The 19,266-nt window shown below is 42.4% G+C and overlaps 1 protein-coding gene across 5 annotated transcripts in view; it reads left to right on the top strand.

Annotated features, from left to right (window-relative positions):
• The window catches only part of mtmr7b (myotubularin related protein 7b), a 42,848-nt gene extending 24,342 nt beyond the window's left edge, over positions 1-18,506 (top strand). For 3 of the 5 annotated variants that reach the window (XM_028603630.1, XM_028603613.1, XM_028603639.1), the window contains 4 exons: positions 7,418-7,618; positions 12,585-12,719; positions 13,779-13,905; positions 17,596-18,506. In XM_028603630.1, coding sequence (XP_028459431.1) covers positions 7,418-7,618; positions 12,585-12,719; positions 13,779-13,905; positions 17,596-17,970 — 838 coding nt within the window. In that variant the 3' untranslated portion in view covers positions 17,971-18,506. Of the gene's footprint in view, positions 1-7,417; positions 7,619-12,584; positions 12,720-13,778; positions 13,955-17,595 lie in introns of all 5 variants that reach the window. The other 2 variants (XM_028603621.1, XM_028603647.1) reach the window with 2 other exon arrangements.
• The last annotated feature ends 760 nt before the right edge of the window (positions 18,507-19,266 follow it).

The raw sequence follows: 19,266 nt of genomic DNA, 5'->3' as shown, positions 1-19,266 counted from the left end.
TCCTCTTTTTCGGTTTCCGGTTTTGGCCAAGAATTTTCATTTCGGTGCATCCCTAGTAAATACAAGCTGCACAATTGCCCTATTAACTTACATTGTAGCTTGTTTAGCCACTGCCGACTGCAGTGATCTTGCTTAATACTGGACCAATGTCAGAGATTGTTGTTCAGTCACTTAGACATAAGAACACAGGAAAATAGGGTACAGGTTGAAAAAAAAAAAACTGTAGTTACCCTTTAACTGGGAACAGGTGCAATTGGGTAAAAAATCCTGTCTTAATAAACAATATTAAAGGCCACTATTTAAACATTTACCATAATACATAAACTTACATCAGCTTTATAGACCTGTTCTTAATTTGTATTACTTGCTCTTGCAGTTATGTTATAAGTTATTTTTCTATTAAAGCCATATAGTATATTTGACTTGACAAACTTGCATTGTCAAGCTGCAATACGTAACTTCAGACTGGAATGATGAAGTGTTTGGGTTAATTTCTTTAAGGTAGCTACCACGAAGGTTTACCTATTTTGGATTAGTCATATACCACCTTACTTTTAACCAGCAAATCTATTGTGCTGTATTGGAATAACTGACCCCAGACAACTCTTTAAAGGGGTGATAGAATGCAAAACCGATTTTACCCTGTCATAGTTGAATAACGACAGTTCGGTGGGTAAATAGGATATACATATAAGCTCAAAATCCCATTGACAACCCTTTACTATGAAAATCTCATATTTTGAAACTGCCGCTGAAAACGGGCGAATCTCAACAAAGGTAGTTGCTTATGTAAGCATCTCAAAATCCGGAACCTTTGTCACAGCCGTGGGTGTATTGAGAGAACAGTCACGCCCCAACATTTATATAGACTACACAACTGACCTGAGATCAGGTAGTCTTCTGAATCTAGGTCATGCAGATCTCTGCTATTCCATTACAAAATTCACTTCTGAAACTTTTTTATGCGAGAAATCAACTATGTAAAGCTCAAATATGAGCCATTTTACAAAAATGTATGTCTAATTGCAAATTTTGTCCGACTGTGTGTCGGACTTCAGCGGCGGTGCTGGCTGTGTTGCTGCCTCGCCGCCTGGCCTGCCTTCCTTCACAGACCCCGGCCTGCTGTGAGCTCGATTGAGCTCCGTTACGGCTGGCAACCCACGGCACTTCATACCCGCGCAAAGTCACCGCTTTGTGGGCTAATGACTACTACCAAACGCTGCTGCTCTGACAGAGCTCCAGGGCCTGCAGTTCCCCTCTTCCTAATGCCAGGTGTGTGTGAGTGAGAGCGCGGTCAGCGAGCTTGTTACGCCAGCAATCTCTTACCACAGGTTCCAGTTAATCTTATAATGTGTGCAATTATAATGTGTTGAGTTATTTAAACAAACGATTGGTGAAATACACGCCTGCGGCTGGATGTGATAGAGCCTGCGGCTGGATTGAGCTAGCTAGCCTCCTCTTAGAATTCCTCTGGAATTCACAAATATTCATTAACTTGAAATCGGACACAGTTGTTTATAAGACATTTAGTTAGATGTTGTATAAGTGGTGTGACGAAATTCAAACTGTAAATATACTCAAATTACGCCGAAAATGAAGCTAACTATCCGTGATTTGTAGCTACACACAGCTAGGATTGAAGGGACAGTCACAGCTAACGAAACACCTAGTCTTCACAAATATTCATTAACTTGAAATCGGACACCGTTGTTATCTTTATAAGACATTTAGTTAGATGTTGTATAACTGGCGTGATGAAATTCAAACTGTAATTAAAGCTGCGAGCAGCAATGGACGGGCCCTCGCGCCTCTGCGCGCTTCGGGGTTACCGGCGGACGCCGCTCCTTGCGACCGTGCTTTTGCGCTGCACTCAGACGCTGCAAATCGTCAACAATGAAAAGGGAACTCCCTGCCGAGTTCAACAATAGTTCACACAAGACTCTACGTCATACGGTTCATTAGCTGTGAAAAGGGCCGTGGCAAAAGCGTAGGGGGCGGGTCAAACCATCACCTATTAAAAAGGAAGTCTGTGCTGAGTTCAATGATACCTCACATAAGACTCTACCTTAAACGGGTAAGGTTTTATGAAAGGGGGGGTGACTGAAGCATAGGGGGTGGACCAAACCTTCATCAATAAAAAAGGAAGTCTGTGCAGAGTTCAATGATATCTCACACAAGGGTCTACATGAAACGGGTCATTAGTTATAAAAGGGGGCGTGGCTAAAGCATAGGGGGTGGGCCAAACCATCACCAATGAAGAAGGAACTCTCTGCTGAGTTTATTGATACCATACACATGGGTCAACCTTAAATGGTTCAAATGTTATGAAAGAGGGCGCGGCTTAAGCTTAGGGGGCGGGTCAAACCATCACCGATGAAGAAGGAAGTCTGTGCTGAGTTCAATGACACCTCACACAAGGGTATACCTTAAACGGTTCAAATGTTATGAAAGGGGGCGTGGCTAAAGCTTAGGGGGGCGGGTAAAACCATCACCAATGAAGAATGAAGTCTGCTGAGTTCAATGACACCTCACACGAGATTCTACCTTAAACGGTTCAAATGTTATGTATGGGGGCGGGGCCTGAGTAAGTGGGCGTGGTTAAAGTATAAGGGGCGGCTCAGTATCACATGTAGACCACACATTCTGAGTTTCATGTAAATTGGATGATGTTTGTCATATAAGGCAGATTTCCTGATGCCAGTGGGGGGCGCTATGACCAAAAGTCAATTTTGGCCTATAGGTGTCCTCAGGCCTGGACCCTTGTCAATTGTGAGAAATTTCGGGCAGATACGACAACGTACACTCAAGTTACAACAACTTCTTTGTTCATCTCTAAACACTCAAATTTGCCGCCACGCCCAGCCCACACCGTCTGACGAAAAGTTTTTTTTTTAATAACTTTTCATCGTTAAGGTGTTGGGATGGTACAGACCAAGTTTGAAGTCCATCGGATGAAATCTCTAGGAGGAGTTCGTTAAAGTATAGCACCTTGACTTTTAGGCCTACTTCCTGTTGCTATTAGGGGGCGCTATGACTTTAAGTAATTATCGGCCTTTATTTGTCCTCAGGGTTGGACTCTTATGAATCCTGAAAAGTTTTGAGGTAATCGGACAACGTACACTCAAGTTACACCCACTTCCTTTTTCGGTGGCGAAACGCACAAAATGGCCGCCCTGCCACGGCCACGCCCTATGACAAAACGTTTTTCTTTAACAACTTTTCATCTTTAACATCTTAAGATGACACAGACAGAGTTTGAAGTTGATCGGATCAAATCTCTAGGAGGAAATGGCCAAAATTGCACTAATTTCGAACATTTAATTAAAAATGGCGGACTTCCTGTTGGGTTTAGGGTATGGCTCTAATGAAGTCTTTTGTACATCTTGACATGTTACATATGTGTACCAAGTTTCGTGAGTCTACGTTAAACGCACTGCAGGGGCTCAATTTTCTTAACTTTCTAGGGGGCGCTAGCGAGCCATTTTTATGCGCCTATTCCCAAAACCCTTAAAATACGTAAATTTTCACCAGACTTGATGCGACCGCCAAATTTGGTGAGTTTTTGAATATATTAAGCCCCTCAAAAAGCCAATTCATTTGACGGGAAAATAATAATAATTCCTTCCGTTTCAATAGGGCCTTCGCCGCTGTCGGCGCTTGGGCCCTAATAATTCCTTCAGTTTCAATAGGGCCTTCGCCGCTGTCGGCGCTCTGGCGCTAAATATACTCGAATTACGCCAAAAATGAAGCTAACTATCCGTGATTTGTAGCTAGCTACACACAGCTAGGATTGAAGGGACAGTCGCAGCTATCGAAACCCCTAGCTAATCTTCACAAATATTCATTAACTTGAAATCGGACAGCATTGTTAGCTTTATAAGATCTTTAGTTGTATAAGTGGCGTGACATGTGTGTAACATGTGGTAAGAGATTGCTGGTGTAACAAGCTCGCTGACCGCGCTCTCACTCTCACACAACGGGCCATTTAGCTAGCAGGAAGAGGGGAGTTGCATGGCTGCCAGCCGTAACGGAGCTCAATCGAGCTCACAGCAGGCCGGGGTCTGTGAAGGAAGGCAGGCCGGGCGGCAAGGCAGCAGCACCGGCGCTTAACTCCGACACACAGTCTTACCAAATTTGCAATTAGCCATACATTTTTGTAAAACGGCCCATGTCAGAGCTTTATATAGTTGATTTCTCACATAAAAAAGTCTCAGAAGTGAATTTGGTAAGTAGGGCTGCAACTAACAATTATTTTAATAATCGATTAATCTGTCGATTATTTTTTCGATTAATCGATGAATCGGATAAAAAAAAACAAAAAAGCATTAATTTACATCAACTCAATACATACATACTTGTTGTTTTAGTTAATAGTTGTGTAAAGGTAAGTAACCCAAATAGCAGATACATATACACACAGACTGACACACAGAGACACACACACACACACACACACACACACACACACACACACACACACACACACACACATTAAATTATTACCATCATTGTAGTAAGTGCAAGTTAAGTTCATTTATACACCACACACTAATATATTTGTCAACAATAACTGATATGGGACAAGCACATAATATATACATGACAACAGATTGAAAAATTAATGGGCCAAAAAAGGCGAGTGAATAAAACCGTGTCTTAAGTCTTGCAAACTATACCACCCCTGCTTTATTACTGTTATTAACAAGCTAATGCTAGCTTGTCATGCTAGTCAGCTGGATAACGAGTAAACAGCAGCACCAGAAGAGCTACTGGAGGGACGGTACGTTCCTCACTTCAGAACGGAACAGAAGTAGGATAGTGTAGTGACTTTACCCTGCTGTTGAACTCCCTTCCAACCTCATTAAGGACTCAACAGGTTTACGTTTTAGGTGCTGACTCATCACCGTGGTGCGCCCCTGCCATGCCGTGTCGCTTTTGCTTATCTTGCAATTAACACGTTTTTGATTTATTTAGTGTGAAATGCTCCCACACCTCGGATGACTTGGGTTGTACTGATTTCTCTGCCTCCGCCAAGTGTTTCAGAACAACGTTACGGGTCTCTCCGGTCTCTCTCCGTATTTCCTCTACCCCCGCTCTGCGCTTTTTTTCTTTTATTTCGCTCCGCTCTGCGCTCAACTCACAAAAAATTGTAATCTCCGCTATTGAGTGGCGTAATAGTTGCGCAACACAACGAATCAATAATGAAATTCGTTGCCAACTTTTTTAGTAATCGAATTTTATCGATTTTATCGATTCGTTGTTGCAGCCCTATTGGTAAGGAAACATTGCAGTGTCTGGAATATGAGATTCTGTCGCTTCTCTAATGTGTGTGTATTGGGGATTTGCTCAACCAATCACCGCGCGTCTCTAATGTGTGTGTATTGGGGATTCGCTCAACCAATCAGCGCGCATCTCTAATGTGTGTGAATGGCAATTCACTCAACCAATCAACGCGCAGCTCATCTAAATATTCATGAGCATACCATATTTGGAAGAAAAGCTCTTGTTACAAATAGGGCCAAAACACAGGGATGCATAAGGGCCAATAAAATATCAACCAGGCCATTTTCAGCCCAACCAATGTTACATACCCCATTAGGAGACCATAAGGAACAGTGTGAAATACCCTATATAATCATTCATCACCCCTTTAACAAAAAAGGTACTGTTTACTGAACAATGACTTAAATGTATAAATAACATTTAGCCGTTAGATTGAATAACAAAAAAAAACATAATACAAATCACACCCTTCAAATATGCTAACTGCAATATTTCTTCAAATGATATTACACACAACTACCCCTTTACCAGTTTCTATATTAGTTTCCACTTAAAACACTCCAGCTACACAAAATGATTCCTCCTTAACAGCAGTTTCAATGTAAAACTTACTCAAACCCTGTTAAACCACTGTGTCTCCCACACATGGCGAGAGGGAAAAAGAAGAAAAAAGTTGCGGGCTCACATGGACGTGCAGCAGCCAGCAGAACGTTATCTTTAGTGAAGCAAAAACACAGAAATCCAACTTACAGTTAGCTGTTAAGTCCAAGAAACACAGCTCAAACACGAAAAGGAAAACCAGTCACCAGCTAAGGCAAAGTCCTCATCAGCAGGGAAACACGCTGTCGTCCTCTCCGGTCCAAAATCAGCGTCCTCCAAACCCGCAAATCTCTGCTGTTAGCTCCAACTTTAGCTAGTCCTATAGCTCCAACTTTAGCCAGGCGCACTAGCACAACGTTTGTTCTAAACCACTGCTGTTAGACAGGAAAAGTGCCGTAGTGAAGCTACACCTCTTCAGCTTCGTTATTACACGTAGATCATTTCCAAGCTAACTACTCTAGTGTCTCTCAATGTTGCTCAGTGTTTTCTTTCATCTTCTCGATTTGCGATCCTCTCCACTCTCCCGTGTCTCCGCTCAGCCGTTTTGCGTGTGTGTGTGTCTGTTTGTTTGTTTGTTTGTCTGCCTGTCTCCGTATGTCTGTCTCTGTGTGTGTGTGTGTGTGTGTGTGTGTGTGTGTGTGTGTGTGTGTGTGTGTGTGTGTGTGTGTGTGTGTGTGTGTGTGTGTGTGTGTGTGTGTGTGTGTGTGTGTGTGTGTGTGTGTGTGTGTGTGTGTGTGAGTGAGTGTGAGTGAGTGAAACGGGTTAGCTAGGCTACTGAGAATGTTATTTTTCATTTGAATGTTTATGCCGCGGCCGGAAAATGAACGAGCAACGTTATTGCGTTATAATCAATTATGGTGGGCCACGACATCGATGCAGCATCGTCCATGTCCACGCATCCCGATGCATCGATTATTTGATTAATTTCAACACCTCTACTTTCTATCATATTCACATTAAAATTAAGTTCTTAGCCTATTGTACAACCTATTTAATCAGAACATTGATATTATTGCTATTGTTCTTTAACTTTGTTCAGTCTTTAATACATTTAGTGAAAGTTATGTGTAATAATTTGTAAAAAGAAAATGTTAAGAACTATAATTTAAATATATTACTATCACTAGAGGTCAGGCATGTGTTTTCCACTGTCTTTATATATCTGTTAGTGATATAAAACCTTACCTTGAACTGAGAATAAGAAATTAAAACATTAGAGGTACTCGTGAAATAGTATCAGTTTGGTAACATTTTATTTTACATAAGCTCAAAAGTAATATTTTCAAACAGTACAGACAAAAGTAGATTCTCTATGTTCCTTTTTAGGTTTTCTCTACGTATATTTTAAATTTACTATTTATGAGACCATTTGAGAAGTGAATGTCTTACACAGTTCTTTAGAATTCAGACTGTTTTATATTTATGTATGTCTGTTCAATATTTAATAAAGAATCGGTCACCAAAACAATCTATATACATGATTTTTTGAAGAGTGTGTAGTGTGATGGACAGTGATGGAGCTGTTTCCCTGCAGGTACGCCCATCTTGATGGAGATCCTAAAGAGGTGTCTCCAGTTATCGATCAGTTTCTGGAGTGTGTGTGGCAGCTGTCTGAGCAGTTCCCATGTGCCTTTGAGTTCAACGAGCGCTTCATCATATCCATACACACACACGTCTACTCCAGTCAGTATGGGACCTTCCTGGGCAACTGCCAGAAGGAACGCAGGGATATGAGGTAGGACTGACATACACAGATACACTATATATGCACTGGATGGTCTAAAGAGACATGTTCAATCAAAGGTGTTCACTTTTCTGCTTTCTATGTCAGAAATAAGCACAGTACGCATAGTTTTTTCTGTCCAAATGGTAAGTATAGTCTCATTTGAGATATGTTTTATTCATTTTATTATCAATTATTATAAATAGTATTAAGTGAAAACTGTATTTGTGTTATGATATCCACTGTTTTATGGAGTTTTATTCCTATCTTTATGCAATTTGAGAGCAATGTGTGGTGAATCTTCATAACGGAGTGTGAGCTTGACAGCAGTGGGGTTAATGACCCTTTCAACAGGAAACGGACAAATATAGCGGGTTGAGAGCGTGCTGGATTCTGTGATCAATCTGACTTACCTGATTGGTAGGGAGGGCCTGTGTCTATTTGCCGATTGCTGAGAGGTCTCCTGGATGCGTTCCAAGGCTATGCGAGTCTCCTGCCAGACCCTCTTGCAACGGCGGATATGCTCAGTAACAGTGGGTACGGCAAGGTCAGTCTCTTGGAAAAGGGAACAGTGGGGGCTGGTAACCAAGGGAGGCACAAAGTGTGCTGCTTTCTAAAAAGGTCCACAGCAGTCAAGATGACAGATTTACCTCGAGAAACAGGGAGGCCGGTGACAAAATCCAGGGCGATGTGAGACCAAGGTCTACCAGGAACAGGCAGTGGACGGAGCAGACCGTCTGGAGCCGTGATAAGAGGCTTTGCTGCGGGTGCAGGAGGTGCAACCTGCCACATACTCGCGGGTGTCCTTGTCCAGGCTGGGCTGCCTGAGTAGAGTGATAGTGCGTCTGGCACCCCGATGGTAGGCGAAGCGAGAGGTATGGGCCCACTGCAACACGTGGGAACAGACAGAATCAGGGACAAATAAACTGGTCCGTTACCTGGATCTGGTTGTAGTTGTTGAGCCTACCTGACCGAAAAAAATGCTGATTGGTGCATCTGAACATGGAGCTGTGGATTTTTGCAAATGGCACGGTGGTGCCAGAGGAGCTTTTTTTTTTTTTTATTACCTGCTTCATCTAGTTCTACTGGAACATAGTTTTATAAGTCTTACTTACTGCACCTATAATTCATTTTTATGGCCTTTTTGGTGTCAGAGTTGTCCTGTCCTGAATTAACTTCAGGCACATGGGTCTGGATGTCTGCGGCTTTAAGGGAAGTGAAGTTCTTTTCATTTTGTCCAATAGGATAATGATGAGCTAGTCTATATCCACAATGTTGTACTTCTGGGATTGCTCTGTTGCCGCCGGAAATTCCACCGGATGACACTCTCTTTGTCCGGATGTCCGTTACCGTCTGCTTTCTTTGTGTTGTAATTTTAAACTCGGGTGGATTTCTGAGGACTATGGTTAACTGCTCCTCAGATCTCTGCAGGGTAAATCCAGACAGCTAGCTAGACTATCTGTCCAATATGATTTTCTGTTGTGCGACTAAAACAACTTTTGAACGTACAAGTTCCTTCCCAAGTCTATTTTGCAGCAGCACCGTATCTCTGTCCGACGCTTAGCGCCGCACATGACCATTGTGATTGTTTTAAAGAAATGCCAATAAACCAGAGCATGTTCTCTCCCATCCCGGAATGCTGTGTGGACTAGCCAGACCCTCCTTTGCAGCGCTGTGGAGGAAGGCTGGCAAAGCAAGACTAATGATGAGCTAATAAGAGTGCTGACCCTCACTATGATTTAGGCTGAGTATATACAGAGTATTCAAACTTACATATTGCCTCTGGGATTTTGAAGATCCAGATTGGTACATATAGCCATTAAAAATAGTGATGCACCGATGTGAAAATTGTGGCCGATACCGATAACCGATATTAATATTGCTGTTATGGCCGATACCGATATTTACCGATGTCGATATCTCTGTATAGAACAATTTTTTTATGATAATCAAATAAGGAACTATTAAATTTTTTAATTTTAATGTTTTTTTTAAATAACTGATATTGGGCACCTTTACCTGTGTGCAAAATATGACTGTCATCAGATTTTCAGAAGAAAAAATAAATATTTATATAAAAATACATTTTTAAAAGGATACAAGTGTGTCCTGAATTCACACTATGAATAAGCCAACCCTGAGTATTCACAATAAACATCTAACTCACTTGAGACCAAGTCACTGTATTCTGTGAACATTGTACAACAGTTCAAAACTTTAAAGTACAGTAGTAGGCCTTAAATGGCCAAAGCCAAAAGTATTGAAAGAGGTAAAATGTGAAAATAGAGCCAGAAAAAACTGGACTGAACTAGGGCTGGGCGATATGGACCAAAAGTCATATCCCGATATATTTTGGCTGAATATCGATATACGATATATATCCCGATATTTTTTTCCGCAAAGTGAGAGCAAATGTTCAGTCAAAGCCAAAATCAAATATGACATGTCACAAGTAGTTTCATAGAAACAGTTGCAAAATCAAATAAATAATAAACCGGTTTCTTCACCTGGTTCATGATTAAATGCTCAGCTGTTCAAATAATAAAATGTAAACCTAAATACTGTATAACAGGAGTACCTTTTTTGAAATCAAAGCTCCATATTTGTGATTCGCTCCAAAGGTCAATTAAGCTTTTGATATTAATATAATCTACTTTTGTTCAAAATGTAATGCCTCATGCCTGTAAGCCTAGGTTTATAGTCCCATTCTTCCACTTGATACTGCTTCCACTTAAGTAAACTAAAAGATGAACTATCGACTACAAAACAAAGAAACTAATTAATGTGTTAATACAAAGAATATTTATTATGATCGGTTCACAGATCTGAGTCCAAACGGAAACTTCACCCTTCTGAACTAAGAGTTTCTGCTTCAAGGTGAAGTTTAAAACAGACTGAAATGTCCAGGCTCATTCCTCCACTATTTATTTCTGTATGTATTTATGCGTTACATGTCATTTTAACGGGCACTGAGCTCCAGATCCTGCAGCTGCAGACGGTCTCTGCTGCCCCGCTGTAGCTTCTCTCCGTCCGCCTGCCGCCGGCAAACTTAGTGGAACTTTCCGCCGATATCGACATACAGGTCGTCCTGGACTACGTGTAAGATCCTACCGATCACCACTCTGTCTTTGGCTGGTCCGATCTGGATCAGCGGGGACCGGCGCAGCAGCGAGGCAAAGCTGTGTTTTACCCGGGGGAAGAGACGCTGCGGCCGGCCACGGAGCTCTCCGCCTCCCGCTGCCGCCGGAGCTCAGATTGCTGGTCGAAGGCGGCATACATAATCATAAAACACATTGTCACCTGTTAAATGTTATTCATTGCTGTTTGTTCTTTTCATTTCCTCTATCGAACATAATTAAGCAGTACAAAAGTCCGGCATCTTTAGCGTTGATCTGAATGCTTCGGACCTCTGTTCCAAGATGGCGGCGGTTTTGACGTATGTTTAGAACCTCAAGGCGACATCTGTGTATATATCTATGGGAGCAAGGATCACATTTGAACTATATCGATATATGCGATATGGTCTAATTCCATATCTCATTTAAAAATATATCGATATATTTTTAATATCGATATATCGCCCAGCCCTAGACTGAACAGACACTGGCTTTTGCAGTCTGAATTGGAAGTACAGTAACTGCCGAGTACTTAAAGGTTAGGCCTAACCCTTGAAATTATAGAAATTGGTGCCTTGTAGGCCGAGATAAGCCAGAAAATGTGTGTTTTGCTCATCTGGATGAAAGACACCAAATCCCAGAATGCACTTGCTTCGCTGCTTAGACTCTACTCCCAAGCCACATCCACCTACAGACCGACAGTGAGGCAGCATTCAACTCAACCCAAATGTGTTTTATTGTCATTTCAACCATATACACGAAACAACATTTCACCGTGGCTGTAATGGTTACACATTTAAAATATATAAAAACGACATACGAAACAGGTGTTTACAGTCAACCAAGCGCTAATGCTAGTATGCATTAGCTGAACTTTACGTGTGTGTGCAATAGCTAAATGTAGCAGATTATAAACACAGTTGTAAATTTGCGTGAAATGTAGAACGGTCGGCATTTACTAGTCACAAACTTCCCCAGCAGTTAGCATTTAGTTGGATACAAGCAGCTAATTTCTGCACAAGTCCCTGTTAACAAAATCTCCACTCTTACCCGGCGACATGTTTCCACAACAAGAAAAACACAGTAGTCTCTGAAGTCGCGATTGGAGTTTCGTTTAAGTTGGATGTACTCCAGTTTGTTGTATAATGAGCAGACACTTGCAACCAGGATCGATGGAACAGGTGGCTGGCTAGCGTTAGTTTTCCACCTAGCTAGGTCCAGCCCCCGTTTGCGTTTCACCGCTGAGAATGTCCCCCCATGATCCCACTCCGGCCGCCGCAGCTGCCCACTCCGGCGGCCGCCGCTGCTGCCCACTTCGGCCGCCGCCGCTGCCCACTGGTCAAACTAAGCTGTACGGCGGGCCGCAGCAACCGAACAGCAACCTCTTATTTCCGAACATTCATCTCTCCCCCGCCCACCGAGAGCCGGTGGTCTACTAAAGTTTCCAGTGTCCCACTTCGCCGCAGATTCCGTCTGCAAAAACCAACATCCCCGCCCACACTTTTTCTTCTTCTTCTTCTGATTTCAGCAGTATAGACGCTGTTAAGCGTATTACTGCCCTCCACAGGTCAGATTTAGATCTGAATTCTCACACACTCACATCTAAGCCTACACACGTCAAATACACAGGAATGATTCACATCGGCCCTATTCATCGGCCCTATTTTGACATCGGAACGATACCGATGTGTAAAAAAATGACCATATCGGCCGATATTATATCGGCGGCCGATATATTGTGCACCACTAATTAAAAAGCTATAGAATATATACCTAGAAAACCAGCACTAGTCTCTCCAGACTCTCCAGCATCATAAAGTTGCTGACTGCATTGTTGGTTGGTGTGTGTTGTTTGACTACAGGCTTCGTGAGCGGAGTCACTCTGTGTGGCCTCAGCTGTGGAAGGACAGGGCTGAGTACACCAACCCTTTGTATCAGGCTGAGCTGAGCCAGAGTCAGGGCGTTCTCCGACCAAACACCACCCCCTATTGCTTCAAGTGAGTTGCTGCACAAACACACCCAGTGAAACCACATGACTGTATTCTTCCCATAGACTGTATAATATTAATGGACAAAGCATCCGGTTTGGCAAAGTGCTGCAAATGCGGAAGTGCCTTAAACCTGCATTCTATCTGAATTCCAGCAGGGGCGACACGTGCGGTTGCAAAAGGAGGTCGGTTTCTATAGAAGTCTATGAGAAAGTGACCCACTTCTCACTTGATTTATTACCTCAGTAAACATTTTCATAATGAGTTTATGGTCTCAATCACTAGTTTTAAGTCTTCTGCAATACAGAATGATGTTCAATTTTTAATTATCAAACGTAACGTAACATAGAGTGTAAGGGCTCCTCCCTCACTCCTCCCTCTCGTCTAAAATTGTCACATCCGCAACCAGGATGGCTGCGCTCGTAATGGCAAACTCGACGACTCGTTGCAGATCTCCACAAACCAATGGGTGATGTCACACATGCTCTGTCCATTAATATTATACAGTCTGTGATTCTGCCACAGAAAGCTAAAATTATTCTTGGTTCAGAAGTGTATGATAAATACTGTATGTAGTGGTACATATGGCTGTAGTTTTTATTAGGGGTCGACCGATACTGTTTTTTCAAGGCCAATACCGATTATTAGTAGTTAAAGCGTAACTCTCGCCAAAATGCAACCTAGGGTCTTTTTGTGAACGTACCTGAGTCAAACTTTTGTTTAAAAGCATAATTAGGACGGAAGTGCCACTTTTAAGATTTACCGTATTTTCGTTTTCGGTCAAATGGCTTTTTGAATGGGAGTGCTAGGGGCACTACTATGATCACATCAAAATCGCTATTTTTAAAACACTAAGAAGGCGCGACACAACATGAAACTTTGCTCGAAGTATCACCAGGGGCTCTACACATGAACTCCAGCATTAAGAATATTGTTTGTGTACACAGAGTCCTTGGTTTTTATGACATTTACATTGTTACATTTGTTGAGTCATGTCATTTGACAGTAAAAAAGGCAAAATAAATACTGCTGTCCTATGTATTTATTGCCTTTCCTTTTTGTCTCCAGAATGTGGAAGGGTCTCTATAACCACACGGAGAAATCAACACCTCCTCGCCAGTCACCTGCCAACTTTCTGTCTGCTGTCAGGGAGGAGTCCCAGCAGCTGGAGGAGGAGCTGACCAATCATCAGGAGGTACCGCCAGGAGGAACCGCCCACCACCACCACCTGGGCTCCAGACAAGGCATACAACACACAAAGACACCCCTTTTTGACACCACCATGACCCCTGTTATATTCAACATCCATTAGCCAAAATGAATCTGTTTAAATAAAAGATTAAATACAATTGTCTGAGCAGAAAGTCCAACTGAAATCACATAGTTTTCTTTCCCCTTTTTTAAATCAAACTCTAACTAGTACAGTGCTTGTTGAAAATGTGGCTGTTTGGAACGGGCTGATTGCTTGGCCTGTAGTATTGCTGCTTGTAGAATTTTTCAAAACCAAATTGTACCCCAAAATTACTTACAGAAGGACCCCAAACCACTTCATATGCAACTCCATTGTATAGCTTACTACTGACTTACTGATTTACCTGACAGAGAACGTTGCAGATTCAGAATGTAATCACAAAATATCACAATGAAAATGTGGAGTAATCAGACAAAAGTGTGCTAACCACCTGGGCGGGTATGAGAGCTAATCAGCACATATCTGCATTCATCAACCACCAGAACCGGACTGTGTGTGTGTGTGTGTGTGTGTGTGTGTGTGTGTGTGTGTGTGTGTGTGTGTGTGTGTGTGTGTGTGTGTGTGTGTGTGTGTGTGTGTGCAGAGACCGAGAGAGAGATACTGTGTCGTGTCGTATGATTGTAAACCAGCAGAGGTGTTAATTTCCATACATGTTTAGTGGCTTGACGGTGAACGGTGAAGTAGGGTATTTGATTCGCGGGACCATTTTGGCGACGGTAATGTTATTAGTGTTATAAGTTAGCAGTAGACTTAAGTAACCCGACCCAGGGTGAGTCTGATAAAAACTGCTGTGTCTGCCCAGTTCAGTTCTGAGATTTTCTTGCATTGCACAGCGCTGTTAAAGGAACACGCCGACTTATTGGGACTTTAGCTTATTCACCGTATCCCCCAGAGTTAGATAAGTCCATACATACCCTTCTCATCTCCGTGCATATCGTACCTCTGTTTGAAGCACCCACCGCTAGCCTAGCTTAGCACAGATCCTGGAGGTAACCGGCTCCATCTAGCCTACTGCTCCCAATAAGTGACAAAATAATGCTACATTTTCCTATTTACATGTTGTGATTTGTATAGTCACAGTGTGCACAAATAACAAGGTTACATGAAATACAGCTATCTTCTAATCGTATACATACTGGGAACTATATTCTCAGAAGGCGAAGCACTGCTACTTAGGCGGAGTGATTAGCTTAACACCTGAAAAGCACCGTTGTTACTGTTGAGTGAGGGGGCTGCGACTGCTGGACAGGCACCCTGAACGTTTGGGGGGGTTCAGTGCCTTGTTCAAGAGCACCTTGGCAGTGCCCAGGAGGTGAACTGGCATCTCTCCAGCTACCAGTCCACACTCTGTACTTCGGTCCGTACGGGGACTCTGGTTCCCAACCCAACTCACTACAGGCTGAGCTACTGCCACCCTTTTTGTAAATCACCATTCTTCTTTTTTTTTACCCTCTGATGATTGTTTTCCTTAGGTTTGGCCCCAGGTGGGCGGCAGGATAGCTCACCTGGTAGAGCATGCGCCAGTATACTGTATAGAGGTTTACTCCTCGACGCAGTAGCCACGGGTTCGACTCCAACCTACTGCATGTCAATTCCCCCTCTCTCTCCCCTTTCATGTCTTTAGCTGTACTATGAAAAAATAAATGCCTAAAATGACCAAAAATAAATAAATATAAAATAAAAAAGGTTTGGCACCAGCCGCATTGCAGGAACGTCATCAACACGCCCACTCACTGTGAATTCTCTCCGGACAATGAGCTGCTCTATTCAGACATGGGCTGAATCAGACATTAAACATACTTTGTAATCGGCAGCTGACAGGGTAAACACTATTTAATATACGGTCCAACTGATTCCAACATTTGGGTTTTCCCATACAGCTCTTTCGGGTAATGTTTAGATGATGTCTGGCTATAGTGAGAATAACTGAGTTATGTCTCTAATCACTAGAGTCCAATTGAAATTCAGCTATCCACATTTCCAACCTCCTTAGGCTGCGTTTACACATCAGTCAGATGGTCCAGCAAAAATGCAGGTCATTTTAAGTGGGGGTAGTGCGTTTAGGTTGCGGCGGGGGTTGCCGCAGGGTGGAAACTCAAAAAAACGCAGCGGGGCTGTGGCGAAAAGTTGAGAACGACTCAACTTTTGGAGAAACGCAATCCCACGTCACGCTGCGGTGGCCGATCATGTAACCGGAAATCAGACTTGTCAGTGTGTTTTGAGTGTGGGTGTCACGATTCTCCAAATCCTCCTTCGATTACATTTCGATTCTAAGGTCACGGTTCGATTTTTACTTTTTAAAGCACAGGTTGCTATGCCATTTTTAGACTAGACTTGTATCTAATATAATATCTGACCTTTGTTGGCAATGTACCACATTTCATTGTCAAATTTAAAATATTTATTAACAACATAATGTAACAATAACATATCTTCAGTCAATTGGAAACTTGACCATTTGTCAATAAAGTAAAAAGAAAAAGAAAAGTTTACAGACAGCAGCGCTGCCTGGAAGGCTCCAGGATTAGGCAATGGTTATGGTTGAAGATGACAGTGGCAGCGCTGCCTTGAAGGCTTGCTGGGGGCTTAAAACACCATCAAGCCAGCACAGCAGCTGAGCAGACCGACTCGGGCAGTTCGCTAACTTGTTGCTCTCTCTAATATAACCAATATAAGCTGCTGTTTAGGCTACAAAACATGCATGCAGGCTGAAATTCAACCGTGCAGTTTTGTTGGGATAAAGCTATAAGCAGAAGGAATATTCGCTAGCTGCTAGGCTAATGTGCAATGGTAAACACACAGAATATGGTACACGCACAAAGCAGAGCTTGCAAACTGTGGTTTTTTTGTCAACAGCGCGAACGTTGTCAACATAACTCACTGGAAATCCAAAATACTTCCACACTTTCACACACTTCAGTGAAAGAGAAGGGGGGCTCAAGTTCTGTCGATGGGTCTCAAGCATCTGCAGTTGCCATGCTATCTTTTGACCGGCTCTAGCTAAGTTACAGGAGGCTGACTGATTTGCAGCACTTCAACACGTGTGTTTTTTTCCACTTGACAAGCCGACCGGACGTGACATTGGTGCGCGGCAATATCGACAATTCCATTTTTTTATTAGATATTCAAGATTGTGACTTAATTTCGTGACACCCTTAGTTTTGAGCTATGGTTTGAGTCCTGTACAGGAAAGAGGAAACAACCTTTATCTCTGCCACAACAAAGTTTTAAAACATTATGAGGGTAAAAAATGAAAAACAAGAACTGAACTGCCTGAATGTTTCCTGCAACAACAAAGCACTCACTCTGTCTAAAAAGTCTCTTTTCTTTCTTGAAATAAGCATCTTTCAAGTGACGGAAAACAGTAATTGTGAAATATAAAGTCTACTTGTGCTTTGGGGGGTTAAAGAATGCACGGGACGTCACACAAACGAGCCGTTTCATTGACACCCCCCCCCCGTCCTGCCATACCACCCTGCGGAAAATCACTGGATCGCTTTTTTTGGTGTGAATGACCCACTCTGTATACATAGACAAAGAGAAAGAGAGGAGTTTCTTAACATTGATGAGAATTGACTTGGAAGACCTTGAATAAAAGAAAGTGTATGTCTTGTTGTTCTCTTGTCTCTGCAGAGGATCGCAGCCTTGACAGGGAAGCCAATCATGTGGGAGAAGATCGAGGTTCCGAGGAGGAGGACTAGCCACTTGCGGCAGACACACCGCGGGCCGGACCCGCCCACCACCTACACAGATACAATCACCAGCCCTGCACAGGACAACGGTCACACGCTCTCTTCTGAACCAGCCAATCGGAAGACTCCGACCCAGGACCCCGATCTCACCCTGCCTCTAGGGCCACACACCCAGCTCAAGAGTCCCATTCCTGATGACCTCTCCACCCGCAGCGACCTGGAGTCAGGCGTGGCCGACCTCAGCAGCTGCTCCTCCAGCCGTGGGGACGATGGCAAGGACCCAGACTTGGGTGAGGCTGTGTTTATTACTGCCTGACTAGAAAAGGGAACCCAGTCGCCTGGCTGGAAGGTAAGAGAAGTAATGACTGCTCTTACACTTTCAAAATAAATAAATATATTTATTCAAACACTTGGAGGGGAGCGGAATCAAACTGTGACGAGATAACTGACTGACTTGTGTCTCTTGTTTTCAAACTGTAGTTTGTCTCATTCCTTTTCTGTCTGAAGGGAATCACAGAGAGGGGAGACACCTCACTGGCTGTTTTTCAGTTCACCTTTATGACTCTGAAAGACATCTTGACATTTTTTATTTAAACCTTTTTTTTTTTTTTTTGCAGAAAGCCAGAAACGCTGTTTTTTTAATATATGGATGCAGATTTTAGGTTGCTCAATTACTATCAATTGTACTTTGTTTAAGGAATGCACTATTACTACTGTGAGATGGATAAATGTTACATGAAACCAGCCTGAAATAATGTACAGCACAGGCTTGATGAGGGTATTGAAATTGAAATCTGATGAAACAGTAGACAAAACCTTAAAGGGTCAACTACCATTTTTTTCAACCTGGAACAACAATCTTTGACATTGGTCCAGTATTAAGCAAGATCTCTGCAGTCAGCAGCGGCAAAACAAGCTACAATGTTAAGTTAATAGGACAATTGTGCAGCTTGTATTTACCTTCACAAAAGTGCTCATTTTGCCATTGACAGGCTCAGATTAATATTCTAATGGTCTGACAACATTGCAGCCCGGTCTGTGTCTGCCGGTTACAACGTTCACGCTTAATCCTGGACCATTTTCAAGGATTGTTGTTCCAATCAGTTGCACTCAAGTCTTAAATAATTTTTTTCCCTATCACTCCATAAAACACAAATGTGCCACAAGGGATCATTATTTAGAAACAAGAGAATTCAAAGTTATCCAGCTTAAAATAAAAAAGGCTCTTTTTTTAAAATACAAGTTTGCTCTCTCAGCCATGATGGAGTTAAAGGAAGAGAATGTGTAGTAGTATTAAGTACATATTTACAGTCTGAATGGAGATGTCTTTAACCAGTTTGAACTTTTGGTCATAACCAGGAATAGAATCAATAAGAACAAAAAGTATTGTTTATTATAAGCCATTTAATTTTGTTTTTGTTATGTTTCAGTGTACTGTCAACATTGTAAAAGGACCTGATATCCACACTAATGTAATAATATTTATCCTGGGTCCAACTGAACCCTTCCGATCAAATCCAGTTAAGTTTGACAGATAACTCATGTTTCAAATGTAATTGTATCCATGTTTGCTGGATGTGTGCTTTAAGAATTTATAGTTAGTGAACTTTCT

This window comes from Perca flavescens, chromosome 2, assembly GCF_004354835.1.
Source record: "Perca flavescens isolate YP-PL-M2 chromosome 2, PFLA_1.0, whole genome shotgun sequence".
NCBI lineage: Eukaryota > Metazoa > Chordata > Actinopteri > Perciformes > Percidae > Perca > Perca flavescens.
The sequence above is the reverse complement of the archived record's forward strand: the minus strand, read 5'-3'. Positions and strand labels throughout refer to the sequence as shown.